At 44.2% G+C, this 15,492-nt stretch overlaps 2 protein-coding genes across 2 annotated transcripts; one reads left to right on the forward strand and one right to left on the reverse strand.

The window, feature by feature from the left end:
• Positions 1–250: 250 nt before the first annotated feature.
• Positions 251–2,162, forward strand: LOC8023333 (the record flags this gene model as incomplete). The annotated part of the gene is made up of 6 exons (XM_042287269.1): positions 251–349; positions 612–661; positions 830–1,101; positions 1,267–1,322; positions 1,517–1,555; positions 1,713–2,162. Coding segments are annotated over 3 exons (258 nt in total), but the record flags the coding sequence as incomplete, so codon positions are not given.
• Positions 2,163–3,807: 1,645 nt separating this feature from the next.
• LOC8023332 (peptidase M20 domain-containing protein 2) lies at positions 3,808–8,730 on the reverse strand. Its single transcript, XM_002400394.5, has 6 exons — positions 8,107–8,730; positions 7,828–7,976; positions 7,429–7,578; positions 7,103–7,244; positions 5,719–5,961; positions 3,808–5,262 (listed from the first exon to the last, which is right to left on the reverse strand). Exons 1-6 carry the CDS (start codon positions 8,324–8,326, stop codon positions 4,964–4,966), a joined length of 1,203 nt encoding a protein of 400 aa, XP_002400438.2. The 5' UTR covers positions 8,327–8,730; the 3' UTR covers positions 3,808–4,963.
• Between the last annotated feature and the right edge of the window lie 6,762 nt (positions 8,731–15,492).

Below are 15,492 nucleotides of genomic sequence, written 5' to 3' on the forward strand. Positions count from 1 at the left end.
AACACAGGTGTTTGGAGATTTATTTATTATCGTGATTCTTGTCCAGCTCGCTTGCATCTTTGCATTTAATTGTATTATCACCATAACGGTTATATTAAATAAAGTGTACAGCTCGATTTTAAAAATATTTTTACTTTTTTTATTAGTGACATCATGCTTGTAGCTTTTGGAAGTATGTGGCAGAGGGAGCGGTGGGTAACGATTGTGGCGACGCCGAACAGGCAAATAGAGCGCTAGTAGCGTGGTATAAAATAGCAGACCTGACGCCATCTTGGCCATATTTCCGTGCCTTCGTAGCTTGTGCCTGTGGGTCGTCGAATCGCTTGCCATCCGAGCTGGGTCTGCTACGGTGAGGAAAAATGTCCAATATTTGTCATCATTCTTTAAAACTGTAAGCAATATGGCTATGCATTTTGTAGCTAACCATTGCCGCTTGCGTACAACATCGCCATTCAATGTGGCGTTGGTGTAACGGACATGATGATTTAGCACAGACCTGTTCCTAATTATTTTGAAGGAATAGTACGCGTTCTGAAATTAATCAACAGTGTATTTGAAAATCGCTTTTGTTGGACAGTTGACGATAATTTTGTGTGTTTTCGGTCCTGCAGGTGGCACTTTCCGAGGCTTGGGGTGTTGGCGGAGCACACGTGGGCATAAGGTAAGCGTTTTCAAAAGGGACTGGCTTGCGTGATCCGACATGATGCTTTGTTATCCCTGTCCTACGTATGCACGTGGGGACAACTACATTTCACTGATCTGCATTTCATTTACGGAGGGAAAACTGGCAAAATTTTTTGTGCCATTAATGGTCTCCGCTCTCTTGCAGGCACTCCGGAGCAGGCCACATGTACGCTTGTCGGAGTTGCAGGAGCCGTCGTTATGAAGCTGGTAAAGTTGCTTCTCTCTCAAGGTCTACAGCGCTTTTCAAGGGATGAATTATTTACTCAGCTCACACTGAATTTACTTGACGATTGTAGTAACTCTGATGCTCTCTACCCATGCTCCGCCGAAAATTGCTTTCCTTTGTTCCTAACCTCGTGTTCCTCTTTCAGGTTGACTCGTGATTGCAGTGCATAAACCAAGTATACGATACGCACCGTAAGTGTCACGATTCGCTGCAAGCTGTACTCGTATCGTGATGATACAATGACAAGCATATGACCTATAATTTTTGAGGACAGAACTTTACCTGATAAGAACACGCTAGTCACCGTGGCGATATGTTTTACGTCCACAACTAATCGCAATTTTTTTTTGTTACAGTGGAAGGAACAAGTTACTGTGCACACTTCGTAGAAGTTTTTTTTTTTCCCTCGGAGGTATGTGTATCTGCGTTTACCTGTGTTGCTCCCGCCCCCCTTTTTTTTTTTCTTTCTTTCAAATGATGAATTATTAGTCTCGTTCGTATGATAAACGTGATTCAAAACGTATCAGTTCAACTGATTATCTATCGTGCATTTCGCTATCTTGTGGTTTTTTTTTTTTTTTTTTAATACTCAGTCTTTTTTTCTAGGTTTGTGTGGAGCATTCCGGACTGGGTGGAAAACAGATGGTGAGAAATTTTGAAGTGTCGTTTGTCCTTTCTAAGCTAAGGATGATTAAGTCTTCTCATACCTTAACTGGTGAAATTACTTGCCCTCTCTGATGGTTGTGCCTACTGTAGTTTCTTTAATTGGGTTTTCGTCAGGTTAATTTTTTATTACCTGCAGGTGCTGCGCCTGGCCTTCACGGTCACAGGTAATTTTTCCATTCTTCCTCTCTTCCTGTCCACATGCCTGATGATTCCATACCGCCCCAGTCCTATATCCGTGCGGATTGGTCTTTGCTGACATTTTTCATTTAAGGGAGTGTTTAGACGTGTTAATGTGGACGTTCTAATGCAGTTTTTTCCTTTAGGTGGTCTGTGCTGTCGCTGGGATTACAGGTGTGTTGTAGTCTTTTTCTTCCTTCACATTGTTAAATGATGAGTTCATACCGCCCCAGTCATAGTGATACTGCTGATTGGTCTTTACTGATGCTAAATCATGCTCCTGTTCACCTGTGACGAGAATGTTTCGTATTTACTTGTCGTTTATGTTTCCTTAGGTAAGGCCTGGACCATCTTCCTGGTGTATTACTGGTTTCTCTATTTTGCTGTTGCTAATAAAAAGTCCATCCTACTTCTGTCTCTTGGTGGTGAATAGCCTGGCATGGCTATGTGCTTCAACTGGTAGACTGGCCAGCTCTTCGATAGGTGCCTAGACCTTTGACAGCGTACAGGGTGTCCCAAAAGAAAATTTTCTTTTGTGACTTTTTTTTTTTTTCCCCAAAAATAAACTAAGCATCCCCGAGCGTCATTTTCAGCCCAAAGACTGCGCTAGAGGTCACAACCATATGTATTCGATACTTTATTCAAAAGTTGTGTAGATGATCAGATTTTTTTGAAAAGTTCAGTGGCGAACGAGCCAATTTTTGCCCGTTTTCGGTTTCTGGCGGTGTATTCGAAAACTCCGTCGGCCTCCATTTTCTCATTTAGATTTTCAAACCTTAGGGCAAAGAATAAGCGTTCGGCGATGCCTAGTTTATTTGTAAGATATAAGCGAACTTTTTTTTTTTTACACCTTTTGTATTTGCAGGCGTTGCGAGCGGCTAGGAGCCGACGAGCCAATCGAATAGCGTCAAAATGGCAACGTCATTGCGCTCATAACCTTTGACCGTATCTGAGCCGGTGACCAACACGCCCGGTGCGCATCCACTATTGCCCCCCCCCCCCCCCCCCCATATTCACAACGCTTAGTAGTAGTTGTAACCTTTATCACTGTTTTTTGCCTTTCTAATCCAACCAAACGCATAAAGCGTGCACTGACGTTGCTATTTGGCTGCCATTGTGCAGAGATTGCGGAGCTGCCAAAAGAGGGCAGTTTTCGATAAAGCAGCTTTGAACCAAATCAAATGCCGCCGTTCGCAACGTCTGCACAAAAAAAAATGGTTGACGTGTTACTTTATGTCATTAGTTGCGTGCAGTGCAGGCGAAGGCAACGCCAGGCAGAGAAAGGGAGAGCACTAGGAAGGCTCCCCCGTACTGCAGGTAACTAGTTGCCGCATCCCTCGGCCGAAAAGTGAGGGATAAAATTGGCGAAGGACGAGAAATTTTGGAGGCTCTAGAAATAGATTGGGAGTCATGTGTGTCAGCAGGACTTCTGTTGCATTATCTAGGAAGGAGATTGATTTTCTGGCCCCTTGATTAGCTTGGTTTATCTTTTTTGAGGTGATGCTTCGTTTTTTTTTTTTTGCTTTTGGGCGTTTTTCAGGCTGATTTTCTTCTTTTTGTTCTCAATTGTGCGTATATATTGCATCGTTGAGTTCAATAAAAATTTAGTTGCGAGTCAGCGCTCTGTCTGTCCTTCGTTACCCTGTCCGTTCTTTTGCGCTGTTTTAACCTTTTAAGATAAAATTGCTTTCGAAATGCGGGCTTTAGGATGGGCTGCTTTCTGCCGGACCCAGGACCCCCCCCCCTCCCCCCTCCGCTTTGCCACGGCGCGTCTCGATTTCGCCGCTCCGCGGTTATTGGCGACTTGTGCTAATCTTCTTGCGTTGCAGCTGTACCTTTTTGAAATGGGGCAATACAATTTTAATTCTGCCTCAAAAGAGGGCAGAGGATGAGGCTTTTTGTGCAGTTTGTCTAGAATAGATCAGCAGTTCGCCCTTTGCCGTATGCTAACCTGGGGACACATTTCAGGTCTGTTAAGATTTGCTCGGGGCAGGGATCAAATCTGTCAAGAGTTCCCCAAAGTAAGTTCTTCCACATAGTAAACAAGACTCGTGGATCAACAAACAGGTTTAATTGTCATGTTGCAATTACAATTCATGGGACTCCGCAACTGGGAATAACCTAGAAAGGAACTTGTCCAACTGACATACAGCAGACATCACTCTTTCTAGTGCACGTGTGCTACTCAGTGGCGTGGATGCAACATTAGTTTAAAAAAAAACAACAGGGGGTTTGCATAGTTGATTTGAGCCGAGCAAAATGCCCTTGGCAATTATAAATCAAGGTAAACTCTCTCTCTTTACATACCTCTAAATGCATGTATACCATAATCATTCCTTTTTTATTGGATGCCTCTGCATCAAAAAGCATGTTGTTGAACACCGGAGGCATGCGGTTTAGAAAAGCTTGCGTTTTACCGACCCCCGGTTTATCGAATGCCTTTATAGAGAACCCAGTTTAAAGAAAATGGCGATGAGCCTCCTTTTAGCGAATTCGGCCGACGCGAAGCGGCTTGTACGGGTAAATCAGGCGAGTTAACATTTTTGTGATGAGCCGCCGCAGACAGCGAGAAGTAGGAAAGCCTTTTTTTAAAAAGCGTCCCCTTTTCGATAAACGGCGTTTCTCTAAACTGGGGCACTGCTTCCTCTAAACCGTGCTTCGATAAAACATGCCCATTTTCTGAAACGTGCTTCGATGAAATGGCATTCAATTAACCATAGTAAACCCTTTGAACACTCTTGACGGGTCAGAACACGAGCGTACACAGAAGTTTTGCGTTTTGTTCTTGTCAGGTGCATGTGCACACAGGTTTGTACTGATCTCTATGCATGCATGCATGCATTGTGGAAGAACAAATAAATATATTACTGGAAGTCTACCAAGGCACGAAATACTGTGGTGCCCTCGGGCCATCAACTCCCGCCAAATGCAATGAATACTCATAGTCTAAACCCCCAAAATTAGTTCCATCATTTTTTTTTGATAATGGGACATGCCAAATCCAACATAAAAGCATGTGATTGAAAAGTAGCATATAGATAGTTGCTGCATATATTATCCCCTCTTTGTGTCGAGCTCCCATCGTGGTGTCCCTCACCGTCTAAACTCTGCAAACACAACGTCAGCACCATAAAACCATTGAAAGCCCAGTATTGCAGCAAAACAATGAATCGGGTCCCATTTTTAGGGCACCGAAGCTAAGAGCAGGCACTAACTTTTATGAGAGCGCTCCATGTCAGCGGCAAAGGCTGCTTTAGCCTGAGGCACAAGCTGTTTTGGCTGAAGCAGCAGGTCCAGACATGTCAGAGCCATGGCTTTGGCAGCTACCAGTGTTGGTTCCTGTGCTCCAGGGTGGCCAGCTGCGTCTGTAAACTCTTGCGTGTGATTGGGCCCCGCCGAGGCGATCCGGTAGATGGGGTGTATGCTGGGCACCGTGTGGCACAGACTGCCCATGTCCGAGGAGGCCACAAACAGCGTTGCCTCCGGGTTGCCATCGTCAAACACGACACCTGTTAACACCGGGGTTCAGGGCACTTCACACAAAAGCTGTGGTTCTAGGTCATGAGCCTGCACAAGTACAGGCTCATTTGGGCCACAGGTGCCCAGCACTTGCTACTTTGCCCAGTTTTAATTTAAACTATTTTAGCACAAAAACTGGCTCACACATGCTCGCGACCCAGATGTGACTGTGAACACATCTGTGTCCTCGGGTACCCAGCTCCTGCTACGTAGCCCAGTTTTAGTTTTGATTTTAGCAAAAAGCTGAAGTTTATCTTACTGCAAAAATAAGAAGCTGCATTCGGAATTCTTCACACTTTTCATATGGCACTAATTAAGTACAGTGTTACTAGATGGCATCTTGATGAAAGGTTTAAGAGAACTGATCAAATTACTCAGGTTTTGTTAAAAGTTTGCCAATACAAGTTTCAGCAGCTGTTGAGGAATACACATTAGCCATGACGCACCAAGTCGCTCGGCGTGCTTCTTGTAAAGCCCAGCCAGGACGGAGTTGGTGACCACGGGCTTAAAGCTGAATGACCGGGTAATCGCCATCGTACAGCCTGTTGCTTCAGCCCCCGCACTGACGCACGACATCACCTTCTTGCGCAGCTCTTCCATGATGGCCACAGTAGGGGCCCGGTACAAAATGTCCATGGCAGAATGTTCCGGAATGATGTTTGGAGCTGCTCCTCCATCCGTAATTATGGCTGTTGGGAATCGCGCAAAATTAGGGTTTTTACAGCACCCCCCCTCTGTTCCCCCATCACACAGATCAGGAAAATTATTGGGTGCCTGTACGAATTGGAGGTCAGAATTGCGGTGGGCATCATGCACGTATGTGATGCGGTCGAGAACAGCCAAAGAGATGGCAATTTCGGGGGAATATAACATCCGTAGGACATCCAAGGGCAATGAGATGAGCCAAGGCAAATTGAGATGCTGTGTTTTAATTTTTTTGGTCTCTGTCTCGGGTTTTAGTTTGGCAATGAGATGTCCGTGATACAATTCCTAAAGCTTGCTGTCCATTTCACAATGGTTCATCATGCTGCAAGGGAACTACATCTCCTGCAGCATGGGGTCCATATCACGAGCGAATACGTTTTAGCGTACAGCGCCATTTGAGTAACCGACGGTTTAGCGAATAATGTGGGCAGGCATTAACCCACCCACTGTGGTGCGTTCACGCGCACGGGGGATGGGTTCGCAGCGCACAGCGCTGCGAAGCGGTGGCTCATTACAAAAATGTTGACCCACGAGGCCCACCCGAAAATGTCACTTTGGAGAGGCCGACCATTCGCTAAAGTGTCTTTCAATGAAAAGTCGGCGTTCGCTAAAACGTTGTTCGACCGCCCGAGTGCCACCCTGCAGCATGCATGCCTATACCTCACTTTGCTGGGTATGTGTTTGGGAGGAAAAGAAACCATGCTTTTCTCATTGCAAAATAAACTATAAATTGCCAAATGTGCAGTCTTTGTGCACAAATATAGTGTTAGCAGTTGGGACCAGATGCCAAAGTTTCAGAACTTGCCACAATCTGCAACATTTTATAAGCTATTCTTAGAATTGTTAAATAACAAAATGATGACCCATAAAGCACACAAATACATAGAGATGCGTGGTATCTGCAACTGGGAATGGACCCCATTTTCTCACGGATAGATTCTTAAAATGATCTTGCTGCAAGAGACTGCTGTGTATCCCAGTGTAAATGAATGGATCTTACCTAGTAAAAAAGCAATATGATTATGCTTTGCACAGAAGACAGCTACCAATGCTGAACAGACTGGCAAGTTTCATGAGGCACATTATAAGGTTGAATGTAGTACTAGTCAAAGTAAATATTCAAACCTCCCACTCTGCAGTTTGGCTTGATGTGTTGGCGCAAGTAGGACAGGCCATTGTAGCACGTGACTGCAGCGTCCAGAGCATTGGTGCCTTCCCAGGGAGCACCGGAGGAGTGGGCTGCTTTTCCGTAGTACTCGACTGTCAACTATCAGCAAAAAAAAATTACCTGTGCAGTGCAGGCTGGGCAACTGGGGGCAATTTCGGCTTGCAAGCCAAACAGCAGAGGTGACATGTGTACACTGAAGAAATTAATGCTGCAAAAGCTCCATGCGTTTGAGTTGGCCTTGAAAGTTCATTAAAATCGTGGAAAGGATGACTTGGTGACTCACGTGGCCAACTCCAATGAACAATGGAACAAGTTCATTGCTTCTGCTTGGGTGAACCATCATTGCCACATCTATGTCCTCAAATGCACCTGCCTTGATCAGGTCTACTTTTCCACCCCCACTTTCTTCAGCTGGGGTTCCAAGGACTATAATCTGAAATATTCGACAACTTATTAAAGCACCTTGCGTTACCCGGTCTTTGAGAGCACAATGATGCGTTTAGTGTTTACTTGACAGTTCTGAGAGCAGTATCGATAGTTAACCCACTTAATACTTTTGAAAGACAGGGTTAATGAGGAGAGAGGAAAACAGCAAGAATCACAGTGAAGGAGGTCAACAAGGACATGAAAAAAGGGCAATGACGGCCAGGTAAGCCGTGCACTGTCATGGTGGTAGTGGTACCTTTCCCAAGAGCTTCGGATCGGACCGCAACGCTTCTTTGACGGCAACTCCAGCGGCAAATCCCGCTTCAGCTATTAAGTTGTGCCCGCACGCATGGCCAATTACAGGCAGCGCATCGTATTCGCATATGACGCAAATCACGGGACCACCTGTGTTGCACACGGTAAAATCACGGTTACACCAAACTGGGCTCCTTCGGAGTGCTTCGCCTCAGTGACGGCGATCCACTAGCAAAACTTAGGACCACTGATTCCGCCAAAGTGAGGAAAGACAACGTACCCGCTCCGTTTGAGAATTCGGCCCTGAAGGCAGTGTTGAGGTGATAGTTGCGCTGCACCTGAAATCCTTCATCCTCGAGAGCTTGGGAGAGATAATCGTGAGCCTTCACTTCCCGATAGTAGAGCTCCGGATTCTTCCAAATTGTTTGGCTGACACGGTTGAGCTTTTCCCGGTGCCTATCGATGGTGCCAACAACGATTTCCGATAGCATTGGGGTCATGATTGGAGAATGAGTCCACCTCAATCAGAACTACAGAAATGCCTAACAGCCTGGACGTGGTTCATTTAATAGGCCCCGAAATCAGCTTGCAACTAACAACCGAGGGCGCTTCAGATAACGACAGACAGGCGAATGGGCTTCGAACGGAAGACTACCTGACGACCCGACCACTCGACTGTTATCACAGCTGGCCTAGGATAAGCGTAGGATAAGGTATAGGCATATAGGTACAGTGGTAGAGGTGAAGCGCAACAGTCATAGGGCTATAAAACAGGTAAAACTACACAACTACTACAACTTCTACAACCAGGCCACCAGGCACCAGGCCTTAACAAACGAGCTCCCTTGGAGCGGAAATGACGCAACGGATGACAGACTGTGTCGAGTTTCGGTTTCAGCCAGAAGGCCAACACCGACAACACAACCAACACCATGTAGGGGCGTTAGCACTTTTGGTATTATGTCAGTGGTGGGATACAAAGGGGGGCTCCGGATCACTGTGCGTCTTGATTCTCCCCTCCCTCTTTGAATTCCGCATGTGCAGAATTTTAAGGCGGGGAAAAAAGAGGCCTGCTACGATAGGGGTGTCGCGAACTTTTGTCGAACCGGATTTTTAGGTCGAACTTTCGGGGTTCGAACCTTCGAACTTTTCATCAGAATCGACCGGTTCGACTTTGTAGACAGTGTATACAAGCATGTCTAGGTTTGGAGAATTTCTTTTATGCAAAGGGTTATTTTACTTTATGAACAGTTGCAATTAAAAAAAACTAATCTAATCAGTAAAGAAGTTAACATATTTTGTTTTGTACTGTATTAACTGAAATAACCAATCAGTGGTGCCCTTAATTCATCCCTTAGCCATCAACATCCAATCCGAAGCCAACTGGCCAGCCTGTCGCGCATGCGCACACGAGTCGAACCTCAATACAAGGTTCGTCGAAATTTCCACTAAAGGTCGAAAAAGTCGAACCTGGTCGAACTCGAACCTCGGCCGGTTCGCGACACCTACGACCAGTCCTTGGTTATATTTGTACCACAGAGAGGAGGTGCCGACTCTGATTCTGTGGGATGCGATCACACTCGCGTGACAGTCGAGACGTCGAGAGGGCGCTTTTCAGACGTGTGCATTTCCAAGTGTACGCTAATCTATCTTCAATCGACTGCATATCTAGCGTAGGTCACTGCACGGGCCCGGGCCAGCCCGAAACCCGACCCGGCCCGCGGGCCGGGCTCGGGCCGGGTAGCACGCATTTTCTCGGGCCCGGGCTTGAACAAAAATTTTTCGGGTCGCGTCGGCCCGGGCCAGCCGGGCCGTGGCTAGGTAGTTGTGTGCCGCGAATTCTAAATCGTTGATGACAAAAACTGTGCTCATTGATCGTCTAAGGTTCAATTAAAACAAGCAAGCAAAATAATCACTACGGCGCCGTTAAAAAAGACAAAAAACAAGACGTCTTGCATTTGGAAAGTTTTCACGTGGATAAAAGGAAACGTTAAAATTCATCAAGAAAACGAGGGCACCTAAGTCGCAGGGTACAACATGAATGTCTTTTTTTCCTGCTTTTCAAAGGGGAAAAAAAAAAAATAATAAACAATAAAAAAAAAACGTTAGCTTCACTTTCCACTTTGTGCAGGGGGCCTTACTATGCCCCCCAAAGATCAGCTAACTGCTATAGATACTTTTATGCGTTATTGTGATTGTTCTTCACAAAAACATGTAGCAAGGAAAGAAAAGTCCAATATCTCTTCAAGAAATGCATACAGTAAATAAAATATTGTCCACTTTTTTTTTTCTCTCAAAATCATTTATGTGCATGTTTCGTCCCTATTCCCGAAAATACATCGTCTATTTTATCGTGTCAGTTTATCCTGTCAAAAAAACTTGGTCCAATTAAGTTTAAAAGAAACTTCAATCAAATATGTTCGCTTTTTGCTTAGAAAGTTGTTAGGTTAAAATAAAGCCTGGAAACTTTTTCGTGCTCAGATATATAGGGTACTGGTTCAAGTCACCAGGCTCGATCTAAAATGGGCCGTAAAAATCGACGTCTGCACGTAGTCATCTAAACTTTTCGTCAAAGGTGTATTTCACAGGTCGGTTTTTTCTTGTAAAATTACAAAGCATAGTTCTGTTTTAGTAAAAAAATAGGGCCAAGAAACTTGCCAGGGTCTACGGCGGGCGGCTACCCAAACGACCAAGTCCAATAGCGGGGTGTGTTTGGCGTTCGTATTGATAGATGGCGTCGGGAGCAGCCAGGAGCAGCGTCTGAAGGAGCCGCCGACCAGCGAAAGATAGCAGACGACACGCAGACGAAATCCGTTGGCAGCAAAAGCGCCGCCGTTATGCAGACGCGTTTTGCTTTTATTTTTCGCATTTATTTTTTAACCGAAGGTGCATTTAAAAAAGATTATAATCATTTTAATTACCCACGGTGGTCGTGAGCCGTCGCGATAAGGAGGTAGCGCCATCTATCAATACGAACGCCAAACACACCCCGCTACTGAACCCCTGTCGTCTGCGTTGCTGCCCGTCGTAGACCCTGGCAAGTTTCTTGGCCTTATTTTTTACAAAAAGAGAGCTACGCTTTATAATTTTCCAAGAAAAAACCGACCTGTGAATTACACTTTTGACGAAAAGTTTATATTGCTACGTGCAGGCGTCGATTTTTACGGTCCATTTTAGATCGAGCCTGGTGACATGTCGGGCTCGGGCCAAACTCAGGCTTATATTAATAAAAAAAAAAAAAATTGTCGGGCTGGGCCCGGGCTCAAGCTTCTGTCTAACAATTCTTTCCCTTTCGGGCCGGGTTGGGCCGGGCCTAGAAATTAAATGTTCTGTCGGGCTCGGGCCGGGCCTAGAGATTCCGGCCCGTGCAGTGCTCTAATGTAGCGCATGTAGCGCTACATTAGAGCACCTAAGCGTTCGGAAACAACCGGATGCGGGCGCAAAATGTCCTTTACTAATCGCATATCGTTTAGTTGGTCAAAAGAAAGAGGCTAGAAAGTCCAAAGCCAGCTTTTCGGTACGAACATTTGAAAATATAGCGGACTGTATTTGTACCTTCTTACAAAACCAAACTGACGTCAGCAGAGCCCAGCTCACGCATTGGACACGAGAACTGCGTCACTCGGATATGCGCTCGTCAACAATCAATCCGTCGACGAATATTTGGATCGCGTTCGTGGCCAATGAGTGCCCAGACGGAACTTATCGTCACTGGGGAATGACAAGTTCTATGGCGTGCATAAAAAGCACGGTGGAAGCTAGGAGTCATCGCACCGGTGCCGAAGGAATGTCACGACTAAAGTCACGACCACGTGATTTCACAATTCGCATTTGAGTTGAGGATTAAAGCTAAGGAGGAAGAAGTAGGAAAATCGTTTCATGACCCCTTTAATATTTTAAAATCACGTGAAAAAAAAAAAAAAAAAAAACTGCTTGAAACTGGAACACGAGCACGGAAGCTCGTGCACTCATGGTCACGTGGCTATACACGACCGCATTTTTTAATTTATTTTTTTCTGCTCTTTTGTCGTGCGATTGTTACACACTTCTTGGCTCAGGAGAGCCGAGGCACCGCAGGAAGGCAAGAGCCCGTAACATGGAGGCTCGCGGTGCCGCTCCGTTTCACCTTATGTTGTACCACAGAGAAGGCTAGAAGCGCGAGATGTGCCCTAGAGCAAGGAGCTCGCGCTTGTAGCCTTTTCTGCGGTACGGTGAAGCATTATATACAAGATGAAAGTGATGTGATTCTGAAATGTACAGGGTGTCGTGCTGCCCCCCCCCCCCCCCCCCCCCAAAAAAAAAAAAAAAACAATTAAGATAGTTTTTTTTTTTATTAACAAATATAAATTAAACATCACTGAACGCTCATTTTCCGCCCAAATGTAGCCCTAGCCTTTCGAACCAGATGAAAAAGTTGACTAACCGTTGTGTCGAAAGTTACGATTTTCTGAAAATTCCAATTATTTATTTATTTATTTATTTGGTACCTACATTGCCCGGTGAGCATTACGATAGGGGGGACGAAAGGAATTTACAAAAGCAAACCTACAGCAGAACAAGAACAACAAACAGCATGCAGAAGTCACACAAAAAATCATCGAACCGACTACAATAACATAATTTCATGAAGAAATGATTGTACATTAGGAAGCTCTACCAGCGAGTCGGCCAGCACGTTCCAGTCATTAAAACTGTCCGCGGAAAAAGAAAAAAAAATATTAGAACGTCAGTCCGTACGGGCAAAATTCCCGGATCTTTTTTTTTTTTTTTTTTTTTTTTTATTACTAGTTTTAAGAGGAACGTAATAATTGGTTCCAATAGGTATCTCGATTTATATATACCGATGCTACCGATGCTACCGATGCTACATAAACTTGAGACGGAGGCACTTTCGTCTTAGTGGTAAAAATTTCCATCCGAGTTGGAGCTTTAATTGAGAGACGCTATCATGAAAATTATAGTTATTTAGCACCATAATAGAGGAGGCTATGTTAGCACATACCTTGCGGCCTGATTCTGAATTCTTTCGATTTGATTTATACATGTTTGCGTGTGTGGGTCCCAAAGAATACAAGCATAGTCCAGGATTGGGAGGACGTAATAAAAGCAGAGGGTTTCTTTCAAGTGAGCCGACACTTTTCTTAAATTGCGACGCAAAAAAATGGAGCATGCCGCTGGCCTTAGGACATAATAACTTCACATGATCATTCCATCTTAAATCAGCGGTTAGGCGTACCCCGAGATATACTGCCTCAGTGCTAAGTTGCAAAGGAAGATTATTTAGTTTAAAAACGGCAGAGACAATTTTACGTTTTCTAGTGAATCGAACGTGGGCACACATCACTCTGTGATCTTATCTAAATCACCCTGTAGGGCTTGGACGTCGCTATCATCGGTCACTTCTCTGTATAAAACGCAATCGTCAGCATACAACCTTATATTCGATGAAATTCCGTGTACGTCATATCATTAATGAAAATTAGAAAAAAGGAGGGAACCTGAAACAGAGCCTTGTGGTACACCTGACATTACATCTACATATGATGAATGAAATTCATTCATGATGACACGCTGTTTCGTAGCTTTAAGATAATTTGCTATCCATTGCAAAACTTTTACATCAATGTTTAGGCTATGTAATTTATGAAGCAAGAGCGAGTGAAACGTCAAAAGCTTTCCTGAAATCTAGAAAAATACAATCAGTTTGGCAGCATCTATCAAATGCACAAGCAAGGTCGCGACAAAATTCTAGGAGCTCATGTGTTACATGATAACCATGTGCGGGAACCGTGTTGAAGTGAGGAAAAGAAATAGTTCATATTTAAATGAATCTTGCAACATTCACTCGTTAGAGAAATTGGCCTATAGTTTTCAACATTTGTTTTTTACCGTTGTGTATTGGGATGGTCCCAATACATTACCAAACTTCCAATCATCAGGTACGTAGACGCCCACTCTCTAGCGACTTCATAAATAATATTAATAAGTATGATGCCATAATATCGGCGCAAGATTTCAATACGATATTTGGAATTCCATCCGGCCAAGGTGCTTTTCCTAGTTTTATATTGCCTAGTAATTTTCTTATGCCATTGTGATCGAACGCGAGTTTTTTCATTTTACCGCTAACTTTATCAACCGTCTGCGGTAGTGATGAAGCTGCGAAAGTTGAAAACACAGACTTGAAGTGTTTATTAAAAGCAGCTGCTTTGACGCTATCACCTGTCACAAGATTGTCATCAACCAGAAGAGAGGGGACACCAGTCACATCCTTTCGTTGCGATTTTACATTTTACATCCTTCCGTGGCGATTTTGCAGCTGGCCCAAGATAGGCGAATCGTTACTTTTTTTTTTTTTTTTTTCAATATCGTGCAAAAACACGTTTATTTTTATTTATTGAGCATCTGATTTCTGAATTCATCCATGGCTTTTCTTGTTTGCGCTTCGCGCTGACCATCTTTGTTGGAACTATAAATGTCTACCAATTCTTGTATTTTATTTTGTGAAGATGGGGGCCCGCCTTCGGTAACTGGCACCCATTCAGGTACAACGGCCACCATTTTCCCCTTGAAAATTTAATCGGTTATAACTTTTGAATAACGGCTAGTTCTAAAACTTTGGCCTTTGGTTCGGATCACTAGGCCTACATTTGGACCGATAATGAGTGTTCGGTGATGCGAAAACCTACCTGCTTAGAGCCTTAAATATGTCTTTATATAATTCGGACCTGGTTTTCGATATACAAAAACTATAGACCGTTCCATTAGGGTCATAGCAGAGAGGGTAAAAAGAGAAAAAAATGTCCTCCCCCTCTCACCCGCACGTCGTCTGCTCCGCCGAATGGGCTGTACCTAGCATCCGGCTGGCGTACAAACTCTGTTTAAAATCGCGTCATTTTGGAAATTTCAAGCGCAGATACGCAGATTTTTGTATGCCAGTTATCGTGTAATACTATGCTAGATAAAAACAACTAACAGGGTCCAATTGTGCTGTTACCTGCGTGCAAATAAAAAAAAAAAAAAAAAAAGAAGGGAAAAACTGTGTCAGATTGGCCGGTCTCTCCGGCGAAAAGTAAATCCGGTTGCTGTACCCTTTTACTATACAAAATTCGTACTGGTGCAGACCTTTAGCGACCATGAGTGGAAGTCTGAAATAATAAATAAAAACGTGCTCTCCTGCCACAATACATCCAGTAGTTGAGAGTAGTACTGCCGGCTGACTAAACTGCTATTTAAGTAACGGAAAACAAGATATGCTAGTTGATCATTTACCGAAATAGAACAACAGAGAGCTCTAGGCTGATTTTGGAGTAGCCATAAGTATTCTAAAAACGCGAACCACTTCACAACGGCAGCCACGAGCGAGAGTTCGATGTTCCGTACAGCCCGCCGGTACAGACCAAAGATTACGACAGGCGACTTAGTATGTCTCGTGCGAAACAGAGCCTAGGATGGAAGGAGTTAAGCTTTAGAAGGAAGAACCTTAGACTAAAATTTTTTAATAACATATTTCACTGTAGGACTGGGATAGATAGAAATGCCTACCTTCACCCGCCAGATTACATATCGCAACGAAAAGATCATGTGTATAAGGTCAAGGAATTCCGCTGTAAAAGTGACGTCTATATGAACTCTTTTTTTCCTAAAACAATACGGGATTGGAACG

The sequence above is a fragment of the Ixodes scapularis genome, unplaced genomic scaffold, assembly GCF_016920785.2.
Source record: "Ixodes scapularis isolate PalLabHiFi unplaced genomic scaffold, ASM1692078v2 PGA_scaffold9__187_contigs__length_104089568, whole genome shotgun sequence".
Taxonomy (NCBI): Eukaryota; Metazoa; Arthropoda; class Arachnida; order Ixodida; family Ixodidae; genus Ixodes; species Ixodes scapularis.

Excerpts from the sequence above, each read along its gene's own strand:
- LOC8023332 (XM_002400394.5), bottom strand. The coding sequence starts at position 8,326 with ATGACCCCAATGCTATCGGAAATCGTTGTTGGCACCATCGATAGGCAC. Across the intron at positions 7,579-7,827 it reads ATCCGAAGCTCTTGGGAAAG|ATTATAGTCCTTGGAACCCC; the intron begins GTACCACTACCA and ends CGAATATTTCAG. Across the intron at positions 5,263-5,718 it reads GAAGCACGCCGAGCGACTTG|GTGTCGTGTTTGACGATGGC; the intron begins GTGCGTCATGGC and ends CGGTGTTAACAG.